The sequence below is a fragment of the Ochotona princeps genome, chromosome 30 (genome assembly GCF_030435755.1).
Source record: "Ochotona princeps isolate mOchPri1 chromosome 30, mOchPri1.hap1, whole genome shotgun sequence".
Lineage (NCBI taxonomy): Eukaryota > Metazoa > Chordata > Mammalia > Lagomorpha > Ochotonidae > Ochotona > Ochotona princeps.
Genome location: NC_080861.1, coordinates 7,742,408 through 7,767,248, shown reverse-complemented (window position 1 = coordinate 7,767,248; position 24,841 = coordinate 7,742,408). Strand labels below are relative to the sequence as shown.

The 24,841-nt window shown below is 38.1% G+C and overlaps 1 protein-coding gene across 6 annotated transcripts in view; it reads left to right on the top strand.

The window, feature by feature from the left end:
* SATB1 (SATB homeobox 1) overlaps positions 1–24,841 on the top strand; it is a 95,239-nt gene that overhangs the window by 25,373 nt on the left and 45,025 nt on the right. For 3 of the 6 annotated variants that reach the window (XM_058657041.1, XM_058657040.1, XM_058657043.1), the window contains exons 3-8: positions 1,744–1,920; positions 2,670–2,796; positions 3,540–3,663; positions 21,189–21,300; positions 23,307–23,348; positions 23,499–23,953. In XM_058657041.1, coding sequence (XP_058513024.1) covers positions 1,744–1,920; positions 2,670–2,796; positions 3,540–3,663; positions 21,189–21,300; positions 23,307–23,348; positions 23,499–23,953 — 1,037 coding nt within the window. The remainder of the gene's footprint in view (positions 1–1,743; positions 1,921–2,669; positions 2,797–3,539; positions 3,664–21,188; positions 21,301–23,306; positions 23,349–23,498; positions 23,954–24,841) is intronic. The other 3 variants (XM_058657042.1, XM_004588300.4, XM_058657044.1) reach the window with 1 other exon arrangement.

The window sequence follows — 24,841 nt, the reverse complement described above, 5'->3', positions numbered from 1 at the left end:
TGATAACATTGCATTCATAATGTCATTTTAAAAATGTGGTTTAAATGGAGAAGGATCTCTGTTTACTCCAGACAACAAATTACTGAAGCCTTTTGGTGGATTTTTTTTTTTTTTATCTTTTTCTTCCATGTACATAGTTTCTGTTTGACAGGTGCTAGATAAAAATTGTGGCTGAGATGAGAAAGCGCGCCTAAGAAAAAAGGGGCTGAATGTTTTTGTTTGTTTAGGAGATTTTGCCAAAATACCTTCAAGCCAAGGAAGAAATCACCAGTTTGCATATTGCTGTTTTTGCTGTGGTCTCCCCAAGTCCGCCTCAGATCCCTGACGCTTCTCTCTGGTATAGAACAGCTGAATGAATGACAGGAATATTGGCAAGCTCAGCAGCTTGCTTTTCCTGCCTCGCCTATTGGTGCTTCCGAATGAGTTTATGCGCTTCTCCAAGTAAACCTGAAGGGGTTTATTTGTCAGGGCTAGGATCCCCTGTGAACAGTTCGCTAAAGCTTTGGTGAAGACGCACATGTAGAAAATGTAGCTCTTTTCCTGCCAGCTTTTGTTCAGCAGCAACAAGCAAATAGAGACTTTTTAAAGGGCCTCTCTGGTGTCAGTAGGAAATCCTGAATTTTAGTCATGGTTACGATTGCACCAGGCATCTTTGGAACTTGGTAGAATTCAGTAAGTCCGGAGAAAAGAGCATTTAGAGGCAATAATGATGTAGGACTAATTGGGGATCCTCGGTGCCCTGTTAGAGTAACCCTTGTCATCATTTATGCTGAAGATGGTACCCTCTTGGCATTTTGCCATGGCGGAGTTCAGATGCTTTTGCTTTTAACCCTTCTCTGTTGTCATCGGAAGTCTGGCAGGATAGTATGTAAACACCTAGAGAATCACAACATTTCATTCAGTTTCTAGAAGCAGCTTCTCTCTGATAGTAGTGTGTCCTGTGCTGCTTGGTCATCGGACTCATGGGTTTTTATATTGGGTTAAAGAGAGACTGTGAAATGTGTGTAGGTTCCGTTATCCCAGTGTATCTTGGTGAGGTCACTTTCCTGTTCGCTTTCTCTCTCTTTTTTATCATATTTACTGTAACAAAGATTGTTTATTCTAAAGACTTGCGGTTACCGTGTTATCTTTATAATCAGGTTGATTAAATGAGTAGTCATAAAAATAAACGTTATTTATTATGCACATATTGAAATTGTGTGTATTATGTAGCTTCAGTTTTGTGTTTTTCCTATGGAACCCGTTAGGATAAATGTCTAAAACAGGGAGAAAAATCATGGTTTTGCAGTTAAAGATCATTTGTTTGGACACAAACAGGGAGTTTATTATTACTAGAAGCTTGTGGGCAGCTGGAAGGTGGGCTCCCTGAAGACAGCTGCAGCGAGTTACGTTCGAGGCTGTGTTCCCCTCACAGACCAGAGGGCACGTGCTGATGGTCAGCATTGCTTTTGCAAAATGCACTGTTCAGATTACAAGAGCCCAGATTACCTTAGGACCAAGTTCACATTCTGTGTATTTCTCTAAAAACTTTAGAAAACAAAAGAATATGTATTTGTGTGTGTGTGTGTGTGTGTGTGTGTGTGTTTGCGCGTGCACCTGTGTTTCTGTACTCAGTCTGCTGTGGAAGCAGTCTTCCATTCTCTCACTGATGTATGGATTTATTTTCATGATTGAGTTTTCCCTTCCCCACGTCTGTATTTCTGAAGATTGTTGGTTTTCTGTCTTTTTTCCGTCCCTCGATAGGAACCATGCTTCCAGTTTTCTGTGTAGTAGAACATTATGAAAACGCCATTGAATATGATTGCAAGGAGGAGCATGCGGAATTTGTGTTGGTGAGAAAGGACATGCTTTTCAACCAGCTGATAGAAATGGCATTGCTGTCTCTAGGTTATTCGCATAGCTCTGCTGCCCAGGCCAAAGGTAAACAAGGCGTGTGTGGGATTGGAAAAATTGCTTGGCATCCTTTGTTTACCTCGTGGAGAGAGCACTGAATATTTTTGTTCAAAGAACTGTATTACATTGGTTCCTTATAGACTGTGGCTTTAAAAAATTGACTTAATTCAGTTTGGTTTAGTTAACACACATTTTGCTCATGTGGAATGTCGAGGTAGATTTTTTTTTTAAATTACTTCAGCTGAATCATTAGTATGCTTATTGACCTTAATAATCTGCTCCACTGAGGACCCACAAGGAAGTGAGGAGCGTATTTGAGCAGATGGACTGTTGAGAGTCAATTTGCATTTATGACTGAATATCTAGTTCTGTTTCTTTTATTCTGTTTCTGATGGTTTTATGGGCTGTAAAGTATTTTTCAATGCTGATTCCCACTGCAATAGAGAGTCTTATCTAAATCGTAAAGCCATTTAGAACTGGTTCAGCTATGTCTTATTAGAACTTCCTGTAACTTAGGAAAATGTGGCCTTATGCAGAGATTTTATTGATGGGGTTTTATTTCCAAAATAATAAACAACCCTACAGTCATTTACATAATTTCACAATTTGGAAAGCTAAGCTGTGAATATTTTCATTGACCTGCCTTTTAGAGGGAAGGAAATCATTCAAACAGAAATAACAATATTGTTTGTGGTGGGGGTAAGGAGGAAAAATCTACTAGGTATATTATCGGAGGGGTGAAGGATTTAGTCACATGTTCCGTTTATCTGCACTAGGGCTCATCCAGGTTGGAAAGTGGAATCCGGTTCCACTGTCTTATGTGACAGACGCCCCTGATGCGACAGTGGCAGATATGCTTCAAGACGTGTATCATGTGGTCACGTTGAAAATTCAGTTACACAGGTGAGTCAAGATAGCAGGTCCAGGGAGCAAGCTGCTTAGCTTGTGTTTCGAAACCTTCAGTGTTTCTTCAGTGTGTGTTTCAGAACAATTAACCCAGATCGATTTTGCTACCTTATCCCTTCTGCTTTTTCTCCCTGACTTCAGTGTATAATTCAAAAGCAGCTCCACCCCCCCTCAAATTTGTGGCTTTGTGCAGGTCATCAGAAAACAAGATGTTATGTTTAGTCGATTATGTGATGCTCTGTAAGAAGGCATTTTACATAAAGTTTACTTAAGAAAAAAATATTTTTGCATATCGTGAACAGTGCCATCTGTGTACATTTGTGAAAGATGCCTTTCTTGCTATTACTGCAATCTTATTTGGTTATATATACATATATTTTTTACCATTTTCGTTCATATGAACAGAGTAATGAGAGGAAATCAGTTAATAAGTTAACGCTTTTCACGGTGGCTCATGAGAAAGCAGTACACCTTAAATTGTCTTCCCGAGCGCATCAGAGCAGGAAGGTAGAAGTAACATGAAAAAATAGCCACCACAGGCAGCTGATGTATAATTCATGCATCGATACAGCAGATGTGTTGTATAAAGTAATTAACTAATCGGAACAATCAGGAGACCGAGAGCAATCTCCAGATGCATCTGTTTGATGCGCAAAATGAAATCTGTCTGTCTTAAAGGAATGTTCTGCAGCGGGATGCAATCTTGTAATAATCCCCTTTCTAATCTATGTCTCAAATAGTTGCCCCAAACTAGAAGACTTGCCTCCTGAACAATGGTCGCACACCACAGTAAGGAATGCTCTGAAGGACTTACTGAAAGATATGAATCAGAGTTCGTTGGCCAAGGAGTGTCCCCTTTCACAGGTACTTAGCATAGCATGTAAGCAATACGAAGACATCCTGGGCAGCCCCTTTCTGAGATCTGATTGGGCTTCAAAGCAACTGGTATCTGAAGCAAGAATCTGCAAAATGCAAAGTGGCTTGACCACTGGTGACCTTTTCAAATATGCCTGATTCATTCTGAACTGAGCCTTTACACTTTTTCTCCCTTGGGGAAAGGAACGAATGACTGTTTACAGGAAAAACAGATTAGCAGAGGGCTGTTGGGCTTGGTTTTTAGGTGTCTTCAGCATGCTCTGAGCACACTGTTGTATCTCCTGTGTACCCTTTTGGGGGAAGTGTCTGGGGGCACAGCGTCCACAGAGCTCTGTTGAGTGGCAATGGCAGTGTCGGAGTTAATGCGCGAAACTTCAGCCTGTTTCCTGAGTAAGAGAACAGTCTAGTACTTGGACGCTTTGCTCAGACTGAAAAATCAAAAAGAAAACGTTTAGTAAAAATAACTTTAAAAGTAGGAACAGAAATCTTTCCCCCATAGCTGACAGCTGAACAGTGGTTAGGATTTTGTAACCAGTTTTGTGGGATTACTTTGCTTTTTTTTTCTAAGATCTTTCTTTCTCTTCTGAGAGATGCTTGTTTAAACCATTGAAGTGAGAGATAGATTCATTATTACTGCATTTCAACTTTTACAATGAACACTGAAAGAGGACAGCTAAAACTCTATAGACTGCCTTTCTCCGTAGATTGAATACAAAATGTCATTTTTGGGTAGTACCTAGTTGGTTTCAAATAAGAAAGGAAAAAGAATGTTGTGAGCCTGCTGCTACTGGACTGCCCCTGTGGTCACTACATTAATGTGTTATAATACTCTCTCAGTACCAGCCCCATGTTGGGATTATTCCATGGCACAGTATCATTAAAGTGCTGCTCTAACTAGATTTTCACTAAGCTTTTCAGGTTTTCTTTTATTGCGTGTTTACAATGTTAAGTCTTGTTGTTAGTCTGCTGGTTGTTTGAACTTGAACTGTAGAACTCTGCTGTATGCCTGTGTGAGATCGAGAGATTCTTAAAGTGTTAGTTCTACTGTTTTCTGAGTGGTCCACGTTTTACAGTACAGAGCAAACTTTTTGTCAATTCAGTTATACCTTCAGCTAATCTCTCTTACCTCTCATCCTTGGAATTGAGATGATCTAAGTGTATAATCTTTGGATAAAAGTTATTTAAAATAATTAACCAGTGCAGTCAATAGGATGACATCATAAAGCAGGAATTGTCTATATTTGTAGACAATTCCAGGTCATATATCATTTGATCAGTAGCATTTGAAAATTTGAAATAATCTTAAAGTTGTCATAGAAAATGAATTGAGTACAGACTGTTAAAAGATTAAATAGAATGAGGGAATGAAATTCAGGACTTGGTTTTGTAGTCATACATTGAAGAATTTCTGTAGTAAGGTCTGGTGTGACTGGATATCCCACCGTAGTTGCTAGCTAATGATGGACTATAATACCACCTTCAGTTATAATCTCTATTTATTTTTAAAAATACTTTTGAAAAAAATTTTTGGGTAGCCTAGCAGTGTTAGCAGATATTTGAAAATCAATTTAGTTTTGATAGTTTGAAAAAATGTAACTGGTTCTCAACGTGAGGCTGTTATTTTATATTTGGCTGTCATCCTTTCTCTAGCACGAATCCATAAATCTTGATACTGAACTCAAAATGCTTTGAGGATAAACTACTTTTCGCTTTATTTCTTTCTCGTTAAAGTTATTAAAACGAAGAGATGTACTCTCCCTAAGTTAGGCCTTTGTCCACAATGCATGCTCTGTGAAGGCTTTCCTTCTCCAGTGAAGTTTTCATTTGTTTCTGTAAGAACTTTAGCCTGCAGTTTGATAGACACATTTTCCTGTACATGAAAGGTTTCTGTGCTTTATAATATATTCAGGTTTCAGGTGTGGCCTCTGTCCTTGTCTATTCTGCGGGCAAGTACACCTCTGTGTAGCTTAGAGGTTAGGAGGAAATGGGAAGCCACCATGAATTTGCCAGAGATGTTTGATAATGCCTACTTTTACACTAATCAGATGTGCACTTAGACTTGGATTCTTAGAAGGGATTTTTCCCAGTTTCCTCCTTTGACAGAAAAGGAACCCGTGTCCCTAGAGATTAAATTCAAGGTTAATGACTGATCCAAAAGTTCTGATGGACTAAGCCTCTGTTGTTGGCCAATGATAAGTTTAAAGTAAGTTTTGGTTTAAAACTGAAAGCTAAAATCTGGGGGCAATAATGTTTTACTTGTTATTTGCCAAGTTTTCTTCAGCTGCAGAAATTTCCATAGGTGGTCCTGTGATTTGATTTACAGCTCCTATCTTTATTTCTGTTACTGCATTCCTGTCATAAACTTGGCTAAGTATTTTGTTTGTTTTTGCAAAATGTTGTATGTTCTACTTAGGTCATACTAGATCTGAGGTTTAGTGTTTTGTTGTTGGCTTTTGTTTTTTTCAGTGGATGTGGTTAGATAAGTTGGGTATTGCATTCTAAACTGCAACCAAAAAGGAAAGAATAAAACCAGGCCTGGGTATAAGAAGGCCTACAGGCTTGAGACTTTTGAGGTTGAGGATTTGGGAGAAAAATTGGAAATTAAAAGGGTGAACATTTTGATGTACAATAAAATACTGGATTTTTATGCTAGTTTTCCCTGAAGCTTTAAAAAATTCATTTCCCTCACTTCCCCATTTATTTGAAAGTCAAAGATACAGTACATCTCATACCTGTACTCCCTAACTGCCTGCACGTGTGCAGCTGCTCTTGCCTTGGAGCCAGGAGCAGGATGGCAGCTCAGGTCTGCTCTGTGGGTGCAGGCGTTCCATTGGAGCCATCCTCACTGTCTCCTGGGTCTGCGAAAAAGGAAATGGAATTGGTACTTGAACCAGGTATTAGAGGCAGATGCTTAGAGGTGAGATGCAGGCGTTATAACCAGTGTGTTCTCCACTGTTGGGTCAAGTGTTTATTCCAGAAGTTGAATATAAACACTGGATAAACATATGCGTTCTGATACATGGATACATTCACCTTCTTAAAAGGCCAAATGCTGTCCTAGTGATCCTGGGAGATTTTCCTGTGCTGTGTGTGTTTACCCTCCCTCCTCCACCATAGCCATGGATGTATGCACATGTGCACGCATCACACCTGTCATATTTTTTGTTTTCTATTTCGTTTCTTACCTGGGGAAAAGGTATCTGCAAGCCAAGTTCTACATAAAGTGAGTGAGAATCGTCGTTTTTATTTTAATGTAGCAAAAATACATATGTAATAAACTTAAGCTTGTACATGTTGAAAGTAGTGGTGAAGAAGATAATTTCTTACTTTTTATTTGCCTGAAACATCTGAGACTCTAACATTTGTTGAAGTTGTTATTATTGGAGAAAGAGATAAGCCCTGCACTGCTGCAGCCTCGCCTTTGATAACCAGGCTAATTCTGAACCTTCACAGTCATTTCCGTAGATGCTTGCTAAGGTGAAATATTCAGTTTAGTATTTAACGCTCAGGATAAGTATTTCAGTATGCTGTATCATTGACACTGGACTATCAATTAAAAAAATCTGTGTTACAGAATTTCTCTAAAAAACATTTTTACATGAATTTTAAAGTAAAATGACATCTTGAGATTTTTAATAAATCAGTGTTCCTATATTTTATGTGGAAGAATATCCTATTAAATTGATTCACATGTTCAGGTATTTACTCGTTGAACTGACAGGTTGTTAGGTGCCAGGTCAGCCAGTTTCTGTGTAGTACCTCTTAATGGTTGAAAAAAAATAATAGTTGACTCTCATTTAGAGCTTTTGTTGTATGAAGAAGAGTAGTTCAGTCACCATAAGCAGTAGATGTTTATTTTCAAATTAGGAGCCTGAGGCACAGAATTTGTAGATGAGTGCCGTGAAAGTGTAGCCGCTGTGGGAAAGGCAGCCTTTCCTGTCCTGGGAGTTGTACTAGGTACTGTTCTCAGTTGCATTTGCAGATAAAAGAAGCTTAACAAGAATATTTTCTCAGATTAATTTAATGTATATTTCTCTTAAGTACTTGTAGATTTCCAATTATCTTTGTGTTTTCCTACATTTAACATGTATTTTACTTCTGTGTCTTTTGTTGTTTACATGTTGACTTGGTTTTAAAGTGTCTGTTGCATGGCTCTAATTTAGAACAGGAGGGTGTGATTTACACCACTGGGACTGACTTCTGGGATAATCTGGCATTTGGGAACTTTCAGAAGATTTGAATAGGTAGCTCTGTGCAGTCATTTCTTTTCTACATCCTCAAGATCAGTAGATATAATTGAGCTAATAGTCCTTTGTTTTAGGCCCTAAGGTAATGTTAGGTACTTTTATTAGAATTAGCAGGCAGTTGGGTTTCTTAGGTCTACTTGAAAGTAGAGACCTTGGTCATCAGACTGGCCTGCTCTGATGAACAAGAGTGTAACTGGGAGCTCCATTTAAAAATAGAAGTTTATCATTTGAAATGTGCTTGGAGGATTCTGTACGTGCCACTTTCCAACATGAAATTAACACATCTTGTGCCTAAACATGATACATTTTAAGGAAAATTTCGATGAAGGATTCTTACCCTACTGACCTTGGAAATTCAAGGTAATGAATATCTGCTTTGTCAGACAGTGAAGTACTTTGTGCAAACTGGATGATGTTATGATTTTCAGCAGTTGTGTTAATGGCAGATCTATAAAGAAAATGGCAAGCCTAACTTTTCTACAAGTAGTTAATGTGAATTATAAAACCTACACCAGATAATTTCTTTGCCTCCTTTTTAACCAATCATGACATCATTTTTGTTCCTGGTGAAACTTAGTCTGTTCTGTGTTAATATTATGATATATCTAATCTACAGTAGAAGTGTCCTCCAAATTGCAAGTTTTCCTGTTTGAATCTAATATATCAGGCTCATTTTTAGCTGATTTAGATACTTAAGGGTTTTACAGTAGTTGGATATGAGCTCTCTGTAACCTTTCAGATATATTAATCAAAAAAAGCCAAACTTAATGCATCTAACTTAAAATGGATTGAACTCAAATATTTTATAGCTACCATATTTTCACAATAATAAAACATAAGAGTTTAAACCATGCCAATTTAAAGAGTGCTTAGCAATGTATAAGTACTCATTTTCACTTAATAGATTTTTGCCTTTGCCTTATTTTAGATCTGAACAGGTTTCCTTTGACCTCAAAATCATTAACTCAAGGAAAATTACCATATTGTGAGAGCCTTTCCTTTTTCTTTCTTTCTCTCTTTCTCTTTTTTTTTGTCAGATGCATGGAATAATAAATATGCCCAAGATTTAGGAGTGGACATGGTCTGAAAGAAAGCCTATTAAATGCCGATTTCTAGTTTTGTAAAGAAACTCGATCAGATAATCCTAATCAAACTAATTTTTATTTATTTATTTATTTACTTATTTATTTATTTATTTATTTATTTATTTTTGCTAAAGCAGAGCTGGTTTTAGAGTGTTTGAGATCTTTTTTTTCAGTTACCACTTAAATTTAAAGTTAGACTCTGCTTTTTTAAAAATTTGTTTTATTTCATGCCAGATACGGGCCCTATAACTAACTCATAAACACCCCCCCCATAAGAATCCTAAATTCAGAATAATTCAAAATGGATACATACATCCAGTTTTTCCTTCTTTCATTGGAAACTGCTTGATTATAACATGCTCTGAGTGTGAAAAACATAAGAGAGCCTTTAGCATAACAGGGGAGAGTCCCAGTCTTGGTTCTGCAGCTCATTGTCAATTCAAGTACGGAATGCTCTGGCTGTTGGGACTGTTAAATCTAGACTTAAAAGTTATTTGTTCTGTTTAGCATTTTTAAAATGATTCTATTAGGAATTGTATGTGCTTCAGTTTTAATTTTAACTCATAATGATTGTAAAGCACCCGGGGATGCTTGCATGAAGGGCGCTATAGAAATATAAGATTGTATTGTGTTCTAATATGTGGTATTATTACGGGGTGCTGGGTTCCATCATGGAGAGTTCATAAGCTTGCAGGATTCTGCTTTGTGGAGAAGGTGGCTAACTTGAAGTCTTTATTTTGCCCTTCCCTCATTCTTTTTTCCTCATCAGTCACCATCTTTTTCTTTAAAAAAAAATATTGATTGTTTTGCATTATAACATTTTACCGTAGAAATGCTAATGCGAGTTAGTTTACCCAGAAGGGTTAAAGATGCAAACCAGATGATACATTGGAAGTTAAGAAGAGATTAAAGCTTTAATTGCGAGTACCATTTGAGATCACATTCTTATAAGGATAACAAGACATGGTACTTCATTATTGGTTACCTCTGACAGTGCCAAGCTTGTCACATCTCACTATAATATCAGTATTTATTCCTAGGTAGGTAAGAAATACAGAATTAACTGGAAATGAATGTTAATGGGAATTTTTCCCGTGTTGGAACCCCTGAGTTGTGTTAACACTTGATAGAACTTTGCTTTTACTTTCTAAGGGCTGTGTATCTTCAGGGACTTCACTTTGCCACTCTCTTGTCTTTCTGTGTCCTTGGATGTTACCACCATTGTAATTAGTAAGCTCCTAACGTCGTGTGAGCCAGGAGTGTGAGCTCTGCCATGAACTGCCTGTCTTTACGTCAATTTTGTCATCTGTACTGTAGGAAGATATCGGTACTGATTTCTTAGTGTTGTGAAAATTACATGAGTAATACTTAAAAGCATCTAGCGTGGGATGCGATAACTTCAGTCGCTTTCTAAAATGTGGACATTGAGGATTTCAAATCTTTCGTGTGCCACGTGATCCGAGAAATTGTGTTGCTGCATAGGAGCTTTTAATCCAGTCTTCATTTTTAGTGGAAATTAAAAAAAATTGTGAAAGAATGAAAGGATTGTGTTTTAAATTATTCTCACCTTTATGGGATTGTTTTCGTACCATTCATAGAGTCATTAAAAGTTGTGTTACATTGTTTAAAAGTAGAGGGAAATTCAAGGCTTTTGCTTTAAATAAGTCAATTGGCAAGTTAATCAAATCTGACTGCATAGACTAGCGAATGTCCAGGAACCTAAAGATGCTTCATGCAGCTGTCATCAGGATAGAAACTTTTTCTTGACCTTCACCTCCTGCTCGTAGTACCTGATGAGCCATCCCCCCATCTGCACCCGTAATGGACACCGTTTTCCATGTTGCTTTCAGATTCTCCGTGTGGTAACTAGACAGGTGCACTGTAATTGTTGTCCCAAAGTGATAACATTTTGTTCATTGTCACACATAAAGATCCTAGAATGTAAAAGGAACTCAGGAGTATTTGTTACATGGAGACAACTTTGTCAGATTTACACCATGCTGGTTTCATGAACCCAGTGTCAGCCTTTGTGCTAGTATGGCTTTATGGATACTTGTTTTAGCATCTTCCCTTACTTAATACTTTTCTATTAACACTTAATGCTGCGGTTTTTGGTTTCCCTAGGCAAGAGAAAATTCTGTTTTTTTTTTTTTCTCCAAGAAAACCATAAGAACCAAACTTTCTCGTGCTTTTGCATATTTTATAATGTTTTTGGATACATTTTGAAAACTCACATTTGTAAACAGAACAGACTGGGACCAAACATTTGAAAATTGATAGCAAAGACCGAATTTTATGTCACGGTTAAATGCCAGCTTTAATTATCCACTTATGGCCTTTCTATGCATGTTGTATTAACTTTTTTTTCTGCTATTAAACATGTATTTCAGCCTGGCTATTGATTTTTATTTTATTTCAATTCTACTAAATTTGAGACCTACAGTTTTTGACTATCACTTCAGCTTTCCCGTTTTGTTTCTCATTTAAGAGAAAAATAAAGAGGGAACATTTCGGAAACAGCGTCGAATGTTTATAGACCAAGATCCTGATATTGTCAGCATCCCAAGCTCGCTCAGCTCGCTTGTAATGTCCGTTCCTCAGTTTCTGTTCTAAAAGCCACGTTGACATTGGATGCTCCATCTGGAGCTATCAACTGTGGTATTTTATATCTGCTGTGTATAAAGGTCCTGAGTCACTTGAATCAGAGAGAGTGGCAAGTGTAGGTAACTGTCCAGCTCTTCCGGAGCAGGCTTTTTTTTTTTTTTTTTTTTTTTTAAAGATTTATTTTATTTTTATTACAAAGTCAGATATACTGAGAGGAGGAGAGATAGAGAGGAAGTGGAGCTGCCGGGATTAGAACCAGCGGCCATATGGGATCAAGGCGAGGACCTTAGCCACTAGGCCACGCTGTTTGAGGACTCTGTTTGGGTACTCTGCCCCCACCTGCCCGTCACATGCATCCACGGCTGGACCGGCTCTTCAGGAAGGACATTCTTGTCATTCCACTCTAACTTCTAAAGGGCTGGTTCCCAGAGGATGATATTTTCCTGGGCTGTGAAGGATTTTCATGATGCTAATTGAGATGAAGACAGATGCATATGTTTTTCCTTAGAACTCAAGCTGCAGGTGACATTATTTTACGTACAGTTTTCTAGTATACTTGGAATTCTTGGCCAGAAGGTAACAGTGGCAGTATCACAGAAATCAAGGATAGGAGTTAGCTCAGGACTTCCATGAAATCTTGGAACAGATCTGAGAGTAGTCCATGGACCCTATGCTGGGCTTGCTAAGATTATGTAGACCCTGGAGGTGTGTGCCAGCCGCTCAATGGAGTACATCAGACCACAGCCTGCATGGGTTCCTGAGGTCTCCTGTGCCATTGTATAAAGCCACGAACCAACACCTTACTTCTCTTGTGTACCACACTCCCCTGATTTTAGGCAACATCGTTAAAACCTGATAGTGTTCATTCACACAGAGGTAGCAAAATGGGAATAAGTGGCTACTGTTCAGAGTTGTGGAGCCTACTTCTAGTATTTGCTTTAGGAAAATTGAATTTTCAGTATGGCGTAGTTCTGGTTTTTAACCCTGGCATAAAATTTATTCAAAATGCTATTCTCAGGACATCTACAATGTCATACAAATTTAGTATCCTTTTTTCTTCTACTACTTCTATGCAGATACAAGAAATGTTAGACTCTATAGAAATGAGAGATGTAACTACACAAGGGCATCTGAGAGTTAGCATTCCTCAGATGTCTAAGTTGGAACAGTGCGTAACATATTCTTTGGAAATATTCTTGCTATAAAATCAAATGAAGACCATGTAATTCAGATTTATAGGATGAGCAACTTCTCAAATGTTTATATTAGCATGTTTAACTTAAGTATATTTTTAATAATCATATTTATAAACAAGGTAGCTAAGGACTGTCACCTAAAAGTGCCTGCACAGTGTCTGGAGGGGAATGATATGTGTATATTATAATTGAATCTCCATTAGTTAATTTCATCGAATCTAAAGCTGCTGAAAAAGTTGGTGGGGCTCAATCATGTAGTTGCATTCCCTTCGAGTGTTATATTACAGCCTTTGTTTGCAATTGTTAACAAGTTTCTACGAACGTTTATTTGTTTGAATTTGTGAGAAGAGATTTACGTGTAGAAAAATCTAGATAGCTATTTACAAATGACAAAGCATTCTGGTCAAAAAATACTATGAGGACATTAGATAAAATTACCTTAGAGAACCAACGTGTCCTTTAGAAGTTATGAATTGGATATTTAATAAAAATAAAAATAAAAATCTGTGCTTTGAAGGCATTTTTTCTCGACTTCCCCTCTTCCCCCCACATTTCATATTTAGGAAATATAGCAGAAAAATTAAAAGAGTTGGAAATGTCTCTTTGTACTTCCTTTTGTATTCCTTTATAGGGCTTTGTACTGAGTTTCCATCTTAGTGGTGTGCCAGGGTTATTTGGTGTAAAAAACCCCTTTTCAGGCCCTGGGATTGATCAAGATGGCCAGTCATAGCTAGGACAGCTGGAGTTTAAGTAGAATTCAGAAATGATTAGTCTGTTCTCAGCAAATTGAGATTCAGAGTATGCTGCAATTGTATTTCCCAAGAGAATAGCTTAGAAAACAGTCGGAGTCCAGAGGGAAAGACTTGGGGAGCAGAAGCTGACAGGAGCAAACGGAGTGTTACACTTCGAAACCCGCCACGCACTTGTATCAGTTGACGCCCATTCCCATGCTTCCTACCTGTTAATTTTCAACCTCAAATGCAGTATTTGATGTCTTTCAGTATCTCATATGTAATAACTGATGTCTTTGGGGATTAAAAGAGCGCTCCACTTATGGAGAATCTATTAAAACTGTATTTGAATGGGGGGGGTTGCTCAGTTGTATTTGAATCTGAAGTTGATTGAAAGTTAAACTTTGACTGGACTTTCCTTGCAGCCTATGAAAAACTGCCAGAAAAAGTCAGGTCTTACGCAAACAGGTCTTGCATAGAGGTGAAAGAGGTCAAAGTGTGTGATGTTGTACTCCTCAAAAAATCAAGATACAAAATGAAAAAAGCCAGTCATTTGACAGATTGCTCAGTAAATGCTTATTTTATTGAAAATCATTCAAAAGTACTTAACGCTTCTGTGCCATTTAATAGAGTACATGAGAAGGGAACAGGTGAGGTTACTTTTAGCGCTGGATCTGAACTGGGGAGCTTCCTAGGTCAGGTAGCAGCAACTGAGAAGTTAAACGTTTTCCATTTTGTGTGTGCAGGCATTTGTTTCAAAGTACAGTTTATTTTAGATTTTATGCCAGTGACATTTGCAGCAATACACTTTTGCTTAAAACATGGACATCATAGGTATGCAAACATACCCCAAACAGGTAGAATCATGACATTTGCCTTATAGACTTAAACCTGTGTGAGATGATTCCCTTTGCTGCCTTAGGGTGTTTGAATTCAAAACATACATTCCTTCCTACAGGAAAAGATATTCAGATTCCTTAGTTGAAATTAATTAGCATTCAGAAACCGGATAGCATGTTTTTGGGTATTCATGAGATCTCTGTTTGAAAAAAAATGTTTTTAACTTGTAGAAATGTGTTGCAACACACAGATGGGAAGAAAAAGAAAAAAAAAATCTCTTTAGCAAGCACTGTGTGTAAAAGGAATATTACATTTTGCACGCTCCTGATTGCTCTGTGTAAACAGTTTTTGACATCTGTCTTTATAGTTTTCGAGGAGAGGAAGACTTTGTTAAAAGAATCATTTTTATACAGCAGTCACCATTTCAGTCTTGCTTTACCTGTATTATGAAAGCAGATGGTCTGCATGTCTTTTGAATATTTATAACTATCAAAAACAATCTCTTGCTATTCACCCTTAGGCTTATGAGATGTCAGGACTGTTCTGGTTGAAAAAAAAATCATCTTGGGTGTTTACAGAAAGAGGATTACATTAAGCTGAAATGACTATACATTTTCCAGTTTAATATTTGTCCATCAGCTGTTTAATCGTATTTAGATAATTGTGTAAATAAGATGTTGTAGCTCTTGCCCTCTCTGCTGAGGGAGTCTGCGGGCTTTGAATATGGGTGAGCCACCATTTTGTAGATGCTCTTCCTACCTGCTCCTGCTTGAAGTTCCCCTGCCAGCAAGGCCTTAGCAAGTTGGACCATGGTACTACAGTTCTGTTTTTCAAAACAATCAAAAATAAAAATAATGCGCAAAAAGCCAGCGCAGTGATTACATGAAATGCCAGGGAGCTGCTGGCTTCTCGTGCAGGCTGTTTAGTTTACTGGAGTATATTGTAATATGCAAATAGAGTGTGGCACTCCAGTCATCCTTCAAAGATGGCATGGCTTTCCCTTTATTCTCTGTGAGCATGCAAAGCTCTGAGGGCATTTTGGAAAACTTTTGGTATAGTGGGGGTTAACTGGTTTTTGACTGGAAGCTGAGCAATCAGAGATAACAGATTTTGCTGTGGTTGGTTGATTTGGCAGAAAAGCATGAACAGTTTTGGTTTAAATGATTGAATAACCTGATTAGCATTGTTTTGGGGTGGGTTTTTTTTTTTGGTTGTTTTTAAAGGCACAACAAAGCAATTTTAAGAGTAATCAGATCAATGCCTTTTCCCAGTGAAAGAATTCATTTTGAGATAGTATCGCCCCTCCCAAAACCTGTGTATTCATTGGTTAGAGATGACCAGCTTAAAAAAACCCAAACTATCTCATTTTCTAAATATGTTATGATTGTATATCTCCACTGTATATGATATTCCATCAGGAGTCTGAAAGAATATAACATTTAAAAAATTATATAACTTAACCAATTCCTGGTATTTTTTGTTTGTTTTTTCATATTTAGAGACTTGGCAGATTTTAGAGCAAAGATTCAGAATGTTCTAACTATATCTAAGTCAGGCTTTAGGAAGAAAAACCTACCCTTACCTTTTTGCAATTAGAAAGGTTATAAATAATGTATCTGGCTGAGAAGGAAGCTCAGCCTGTGGCAGATGGTATCACTCTGGAGTACTGGGGTTGCTGCGAAGATGGCGTTGGTTCAGATCGGAACTTCAGCAGACTCTCAGAAAGAACTGACGCTCCTCCCAGGGAGGAGACACTTGCTTTATGCATCTTAGAAGCGCTTACAACTTGGCTCCTAGGATGAGAATATTGTGTCACACCGGGGTTAAGAGATCCACAGCCAATTTCTGCCTACTTTCCAATTGTAGTTCCCAACATGGAAAGCCATGGCCTTGTTGATTGGTGGGTGTGCTGTACAGTATTTGAACTTGGGATTTCAGCCACTTGAGTTTTGTCAGTTTGATTATTTTATCCCTGAACATTGATTTTTGTACAGACCGACCACTGAATAGGAAACTCACCATACAAGTTGTGTCTTTTTTGAAGTGCTTTGAAGAGCCCGTATAAATAGACACAGAGAGAACTAGAATAACAAGCCAAGAGTGCTGCAGCTTGAGACATCTGCGTGGATATATTTTGAAAAACCTGGGAAGGGAACTCTAGCAAATTACTGAACACAGGTTCTTGAAACTGGTTTCTGTCATTATGACATCCAAAAGTGTTGAGTTTTAAAGATTCATGTGACAATTAAAATGCCATTACCCTTCACCTTTAAAGAAAAAAAGAGGTGTATATTCTGGCCTACAGTGATTTTCACTGCGGCTATATGCATCACCTGACCTATGTGCTGCCCTGTGGAGAGTCCAGTCTGGTGAGAAAGCTTGACAGATGCTATGGTGGCTCTGTCTGCAGGTGTTGAGGAAGTTAGCAAAGGCATGGCAGAAGCAAGGCTCCCAGGGAGGCACTCTGAGGGATAGGCAGCTGCTGGTGAGAAAGCGCTCGGCAGCCTAGCCTCCACATTAGAGGCGTGGTACATGCCTTCCTGGTGTCAGACGCACGCAGAGGCCGGCCTCAGAGAATGCCACTTCCTTGGAATATCAGAACAAATGGGGATATTTTCCCTTGGTAGTTTCTGTTGTCATCCCTTGACTCGACTTGTGACTTAATAATTTAATTAGCACCCTCTTCATTTGGAAATTTGTGACTTAAAGCATAATATTTTAAAATGTTATTTGCTATTCTTATTTGAAACATAGTTGACTGATCTGAAATGTGATCATACAGCGAAAAGCCCATGAAGAGGAGGCAGAGGGTTGTCATAGTAATTAACATCCTTGAAGTTTATATTTGATAGATTCCAGGTCTGTGCTAATTGCATCACATCCATTATTATTGTCTGTCCAAGGATAGATAGTGTGTCTCTTCAAGTCATTATTTTCCTTCTGACTTGTCCAGTGCTTAGTGCATAGTAGGAGTTCAATGAATGTATATTGAATTAATTTTTAGAAAAGCTTAAATGAATAGATCTCCAAAACAACCCTATGAGGCAAATACTGTTGTCTTTCCCATACAGCATAGTGAATTGTTATCAACTGATGTGTCACAAAGTGACCCTTTCAGTGTGTGACGCATCATGCACCTTTAATACGGATTTATTTGTACTCTGTTTTGATTCTCGAGATAAACATTTGGTGTGTGTTTATATATGGCAGGCGTTGGGCTGGGAAATAACGCAAGCTCCAGACCTGCATGAAATGGTGCCGCTTGTCACTGGCCTAAGAATCACAAGGCTGTCTTTCCCTCTTTTTAAAGAGTTTTTTTTCTTGGAAAGGCAGATTTATGGAGGAGAGACAGAAAGATCTTCTGTCCATTTGTTCACTCCCCAAGTGGCCACAACAGCCAGAGCTGAGCTGATCCGAAGCCAGGAGCTTCCAGGTCTCCCGCATGGGTGCAGGGTCCCAAGGCTTTGGGCCGTCCTCGACTGCTTTCCCAGGCACAAGCAGGGAGCTGGAAGGGAAGCGGGAGCAGCTGGGATATGAACCAGCGCCCATAAGGGATCCCAGCCAATGCAAGGCGAGGACTTTAGACACCAGACTACCATGCTGGGCCCCAAGCCTTTCTCTTTTAAAATACAGAAATTGGTCTACCCTTTCTACATGCATCGCCTTAACAAAAATTAGCAAATCTTCTCTTTGTCCTTCTTGTAGTAGCAACATCATGAGTTTTTCTCAAATTTATGATTGCAATATATAATGTGATTTTTCCAAGCTGTGTGCACTACAGGATTCAAGAATGCATCTTCACTGTTGTACACTAGTATGCCTGGTTGCCATGCGCAAGCCTTCAGTAGAAGCTGCAGCACAAAGATGCGTGAAGGACTGTGTGAGCAATGCCATTTGCATACTACTGAGTATTCCAATAGAAATACAGGTGATCCCAGGTTACCTGAATTGTGGGAATGTATCCCAGTCTCCCGAAGCATAAGAAAATAGGGAACCCAGAAAGTTAGTTTGGAGATTCCTAACTACATAATGCTTGACAGAGTGGAAGGTATTCAAAAAACTCAGGGGGCAAGAGCCTATCAATTTAGGTTTAAGCAAGGGCAGGGTAATAATGAACTATAGATAGCACTATTACATATGGGCTCTAGTTTTATAAAAATATTTCAGGTGTTTTGTTCACACAAACTTTGAGTCCCCTAGCCCACGTGCTCGTGGCATTGGGAAGCACACTTATGGCAATGATCTGTGCAGGTTAACTGTCCTCCAGATAAGTAGCAAACTTCCTTTAGGCAAAGGTGGTCTAACCATCCTTGTGTCCTTTATACCAGTGAGTCCTGTAGTACATGTGGAATAAAAAGCAAATGATAGCTCATATAGCTGTGGGCAGACTGAAGTAACTGAATACTTGTCACAAAATCTCAATAAAATTTAGGTAGTCTGCATGCTTCTAAGAAGGAGGGCCTATACTGTGAAGAAATCTTACATAAAGGTGTATCAAAAGGTCCATGGAGCATTAAATTAAAAATAATCATTGTGTTCCAAAAAAATTGAAATTCATGCAGTGAATCTTCAAAAAGTTTAAGGAAAAGTGCATATTAAGAAAAATATGTGAAATATTTTAGTATATATTAAATACATTGAAATAGATACACAAATTAGGTGGATTTCAAAATATTTGGGAACCAATAAGCTCAACTTGTATTTTCCTTTTCTTTAAGCTTTTTGAAGTGCCCTGATATATGCTTTTATATTAACATTTAAGAAACTGTCAGAAAGTCTAGCTAAAGATGAATAATTTTTTAAAAATTGGACCAAAGTGGAAGAATACCAACTGTCATCCATTTGCAGAATCACCATTATCCATCAGCAATCTTAGTAGTTTTATTAGTGTCTACTTTATTGATCCATTATTACAGTACGGTAAGTGAGATTGGAGCTGAAGGATTGTTAACTGGATCAAGTAATCTCACTCTGGTTTTGGCAACCTTGCTGAGTATCTTTTTGCACTGTGGACTGGGAGGCTCTTAGTGAAATTGCAAGCTATTGGATTAATGGCAGAGTCAGGAACACATTAAGAATGTCTTTTTAGGGAAATAAAAGGTGAAAATGAGTATAAAGATGAAAGTGTCAAAGTGTTTTCGCCACAGTACCTTCTAGGAAAGATAGCTGTGTTTCCCATAAATAACACGGTTCCAGCTATCGTCCACTGGAATTCCTTTAGCGAGCCCTCAGATGTATGTTTTACAGAAAGGGGTACATGATAACCAAAAAGAGCTCTGTATCAGAAGATATAAAATTACTCCTGCCTCCATACTGGCTATTCTGGGTTTTAGCGTTTCCCCTACAAATTCAACCTTTTATAAACTCTCCCCAAAGAGCACCTGAGGCCTGAAATGAAAGATTGCTTATTTTTACATGTAAGATGATGGGTGGATTGGTGTTATAATGTCTGGTTATTTCTAAGATTCTATAGGAAAATATTTAACTATTAGAGAGTATGGGTATTATGATTTTAAAAAAGTGCCAAAAATAATGTCATTGAAATTACCCACAACCAAAATTTATTGGGAATAAAATATTTCCTGTTGAAATGACTTTGAAAAAAACTTTTCTCCTAGTAATGCACTGAAATCATTTTTTTCATTTTTGTATGTCAAATGCATCAGTGTTTTCAAGGCTAGAATAAAGAAAAGTGACAATGTGTTATTTTCTGTGGTATTCTGGAAATATTTAGTAGGCATGAAATGTATATATTTAAAATTTGTATGATCCATTTAATATTCAGAACTTAAGCTTTACTGTAGAAGAAGCCAAGAGTAAGGTTTTAGAGTGTTTTTCTTGCAGTGAAACAACTGTGTGAATAAGTTTTTTCTTATCACATGTGGAGATGTGTAACCTTTGAATGGTGTTTGCACACCTCTGTTGAAGTCCAGATAGATTGGAAAGTGCCAGTGATATTTCTTAAACTTTCATGTACATATGGCTGCCTCAGGAATCTTGGTAAAATCTAGACACCTAGGTTTGGGCTCAGACCTAAGATTCTGTTTCTTTTCTTTTAAAAGATTTATTTGTTTGGAAGAGTCAGAAAGAGAGAGAGGGAGGGAGAGAGAGAGATATGGACATCTTTTGTCTGCACTGCTTGCTGTCCAGGCCGCAGTGACCAGGACCTGCATGCCAGTCTCTGTTCTGCTCCTTTCCCTAGGCCATTAACAGGGAGCTGGATGGGGGGAGTATGGCATCTGGGACATGAACCAGTGCCCAAATGGCGTGCTTGTGTCACAGGCGGCTTTGCTGGCTATGCCACAGCACTGGCCCCGGTGTCCAGTGTTTCTATCAAGTGTCTAGGTAATGCCCATGTTACTAATCCCTGGAGCATACTTTGGGCAGCAAGGTTGTAGAGTTCAGTCACCAAACCAGGAAGTAGCAGGTATTTTTAACTTACATCATAAAGTCATCTTCAGAAATCTGGATTTATTGGAATTAGTGAAAGTTTGTCAGCCTCGGAATCGATAACATTGATGGAGATTTGATAAATGGTTAGCACAAAATTTGTGGCTTGATAGCTTTTACTGGTCTCAGTGGGCTATTAGCTCTTAAGTCAGTGACTCGTGGTCTGTGTAATGAGTTTTAAGAAGTCAAAAGTTTAGGCTAAAGAGTGAAACAGATGTGTTAGTATTCACTTGATTCCAAAAATCTATGGTTTGATTTAAAGAAAACACAATGTATGATTCTGTGTTCCATCTTGTGTTTCTAAGCATTACAAATGTTCTCCCTTCCTCCCTCTCTCCCCCACCCCCTGCCTTCATGCAGAGTATGATTTCGTCCATTGTGAACAGTACGTACTATGCAAATGTCTCAGCAGCAAAATGTCAAGAATTTGGAAGGTGGTACAAACATTTCAAGAAGACAAAAGATATGATGGGTAAGCAAAAAACTGTTGCACTGGTGGCTACATACCAGTACATGTCATTTGGGGTTTTATCAAAGTCACATCTAAAGCCAGGTCTTTTGATTGCCCAATTAGAGATCAATTTAGAATGTTTCTTTGGGGGTGGGGAGTGGGTATGAGCATAATGAGATAATTAAATTCAATAAATGTTTGTGTTTAAATCAGCCAAACTGACTTGGTTGTCAGACATGCAGGAAACCGAGGCGTGAGGAGGGGAGCTGTCATATTTGAACATCTCAGTGAAGACCTAACCAAGCCTTGAATAACTAATATTAGCTGTGATTTCTCTCAGAGATAAATCATGCTTTTAAGCTTTCTGTTTTCATTTGAGAGAAGTAGAATCTATTTTTATATACAATTTTTAAGGAAATTAACTGTGTTTATAGTTTGCATAGTTGATCAAGTGATTTTGATACCTTTAGCCTCTGGTCTCTATCCAAGAGAGACACTTGATGGGCATACTTCACTAGGAAAAATCATTGCATCATTTCTAAATTTCTAACTCCAAAATAACATTCCATATTAACATATAATTTTAGGTCAATATTTTTTGTTCCATAGGATGTTCATTAAAATTACCTGCTATGTAAAATGACAGTTTAAAGCTGTATATTGGATGTGAGCATTTTGCAATACAGCATTTTATTCCTGTTGAGTTTGTTAGTAAAAGCAAATACCGTGATTAAGGTTGATGTTTTAATTTCTATTAATGTTTTCTCTCACATACTTATACCTCCAAATAATGTATTTTACAATAACGTAGGAATGGTATGTTTAAAATGCATAGCTTTTTGCCTTGCTTTGCCTTTTTCTGGTTAACTCCATTACATTCATTTAATAACAATAGCAATAACTTTTCCTAAAAAATTTTAAGAGCCAAGAGAACCCAAATTTTGAACATGTTTTAGCTTTTAATATTTGAAGAAAAGCCATTCATCTACAAAACAGATTCTTAGCCTTTTATAGCTTACGACTATAATGAAGGCCATGTATCATTTTTGGAATAATTGCTTGAATTACAATTGTCTGTGAATGGCCCACTTGGGCTGATATCATGGTAGAAAGTGAAGGTTTCTTCCCTTAGTTATGTTTTACATAGATTAGTGACGATAGCAATATGGTAAGTTCCTCTAAATATAAAACCTGCATATTTAATGAAAGGAGAAATGATGACTCAAATCAAACTAGAGTCTATGCATGAGAAGGGTTGCGTGGTAATGCAATTTGGAAGGACGACTGTTTGCATCTGACTCCATACTCCCGGGTGAAGAGCATCCAACCAGGCTCCTGCTTGTAGCAGCAAAGCACTTGATGCTCTTAGAAGCAGACTCTGAGCCAACCTACCTGAGGGATCTAGTCAGGGGAGAAGCATTCATTCTGGGGGGGTGAGAATAAATAATAATATCATCACAGTATTGCTGTGTGCTACATGACTCCACTCTTTCCTCACCAAATTAATCTTTGGCTTGTGATGCTAGCAATTCATTCTGAAAAAAACAAACACAAAAAATTGGATTTCAGCAACACTGGCCATACAGTCCTTTACTGTCTTCTTAATGGTATTTGCAGAAATACTTCCTGCCCATGATGGGTAAAAGTATATACTATACTTAGCACAGTATACTTTGTTACTATCAGTTACTGTTATGTCCATTTTTATTTATTGCTTTATATTCATTGGTTCATTGTTATATAAAAATTGAACATTGGAGATGTTTTCTGTCATCTTTGATAGTTTTTGCCTACAATATAAAAGTAATAGAAAATATTTGTAAATTTTCTTTAGTTTATTACCATAAGTTTATTTTCTAGAAGTCATTTGAAAATACTGTGTAAAAGTGTATTGTTGGGGTGAAATATAAAATGAATAATAGCTGACCCTAAAACTAGTTGCAAAGAATTTGTGTATATTTCATTTAATGCCTTAAACCCTAACATTTTTAAAAAAATGAGATCAAGGTGTTCTTCTAATTTTAAAGTTCATGGAATTGTTCAGAAGAGGAAAACACACATGCAGCCTGGTGAGTTCCACCTTGAGATAGTTTTCATTTCCTTGGTTCATTGGTATGCTCTGTGCCTACTGTCTCCTCTTATCAATCAAAATTATGAAGAATCCGTATCATTGTCCACTGTTGTTCACTGACCATGATTTTACTTTTTCTCCACTTTAGTCGAAATGGATAGTCTTTCTGAACTATCCCAGCAAGGTGCCAACCACGTGAACTTTGGCCAGCAGCCGGTGCCAGGGAACACAGCCGAGCAGCCTCCGTCCCCCGCGCAGCTTTCGCATGGCAGCCAACCCTCTGTCCGGACCCCTCTTCCAAACCTGCATCCTGGGCTTGTTTCCACTCCTATCAGTCCTCAGTTGGTCAACCAGCAGCTGGTGATGGCTCAGCTGCTGAACCAGCAGTATGCAGTGAATAGACTCCTAGCCCAGCAGTCCTTAAACCAACAATACTTGAACCACCCTCCCCCTGTCAGTAGATCCATGAATAAGCCTTTAGAACAGCAGGTTTCGACCAACACAGAGGTGTCTTCCGAGATCTACCAGTGGGTGCGTGATGAACTGAAACGCGCAGGAATCTCCCAGGCAGTATTTGCACGTGTGGCTTTTAACAGAACTCAGGTTAGTTTCCTTATTATTGTAAATCTTTCAACTCCCTCTCGTTTCTGTTTGTGAGTCCAGTTTATGCTGTCTTGTCTTGCTCTCCGTGTGATCATGCTGCCTGTTGCTGGCGTCACTGACGATTGTTTGCGTCTTTCCCTCTCGTGTCTTTATCTGCGATGTGCGGGTCGGTCCTTCTGCATAGGCCTTGAAAGGATAAATTAAATAGGAAATGTATTTCACACTGACACCACCTTGTGCTGTCATAAAAAGAAATCATAAACTTAGCAATAACAACATCTTTGACCTCTGGAGTAAATTCCTGTGAAGATGTTGAGAAGGACAGGGGAAAATGGAGGATTGATGTGTAAGAGTCATGAGATAATCACCCTGGAGCCCTAACAAAATTGATTGTATTAAACCGTGAATGAGGGTTTTTTGTTTGTTTCTTGTTTTACAGAGCAGAATGCTGTATTTGATATTTTCTTTTTGGCCAAGGCATACTAAAGCGCTAGAATATCGCTTAACTGTACTTAGAATGACATTGCATTGTCTCTTAGCTTTCTTAACACTGTTCTTTGTTTTCTCAATTTATTATTATTATTATTTTTTTTGGCCTGACCCATGCTTTCCCTCTCATATTTAGGTTGTTTTGTTTGTTAGTTGATTATAAGAGTGAAAATCTGGTACAAAAATAATCTAGTAATAATTCCTTGTTGGCAGAATTTCCGTACCTAAGAGAATCCCAGCTCTGATTGATTTTTGGCTTGCCTTAACTAGATTGGGAGTTAGGGGACCCATCAAAGCCTCTAATTTAGTGTTTGTTTTTAGTTTTCTTTTTTTGTTGTTGTTGTTGCTATGTCACTTGTTTTTACAAGAATGGTTGAAGAAGGTTACTGAAGTTAAAAT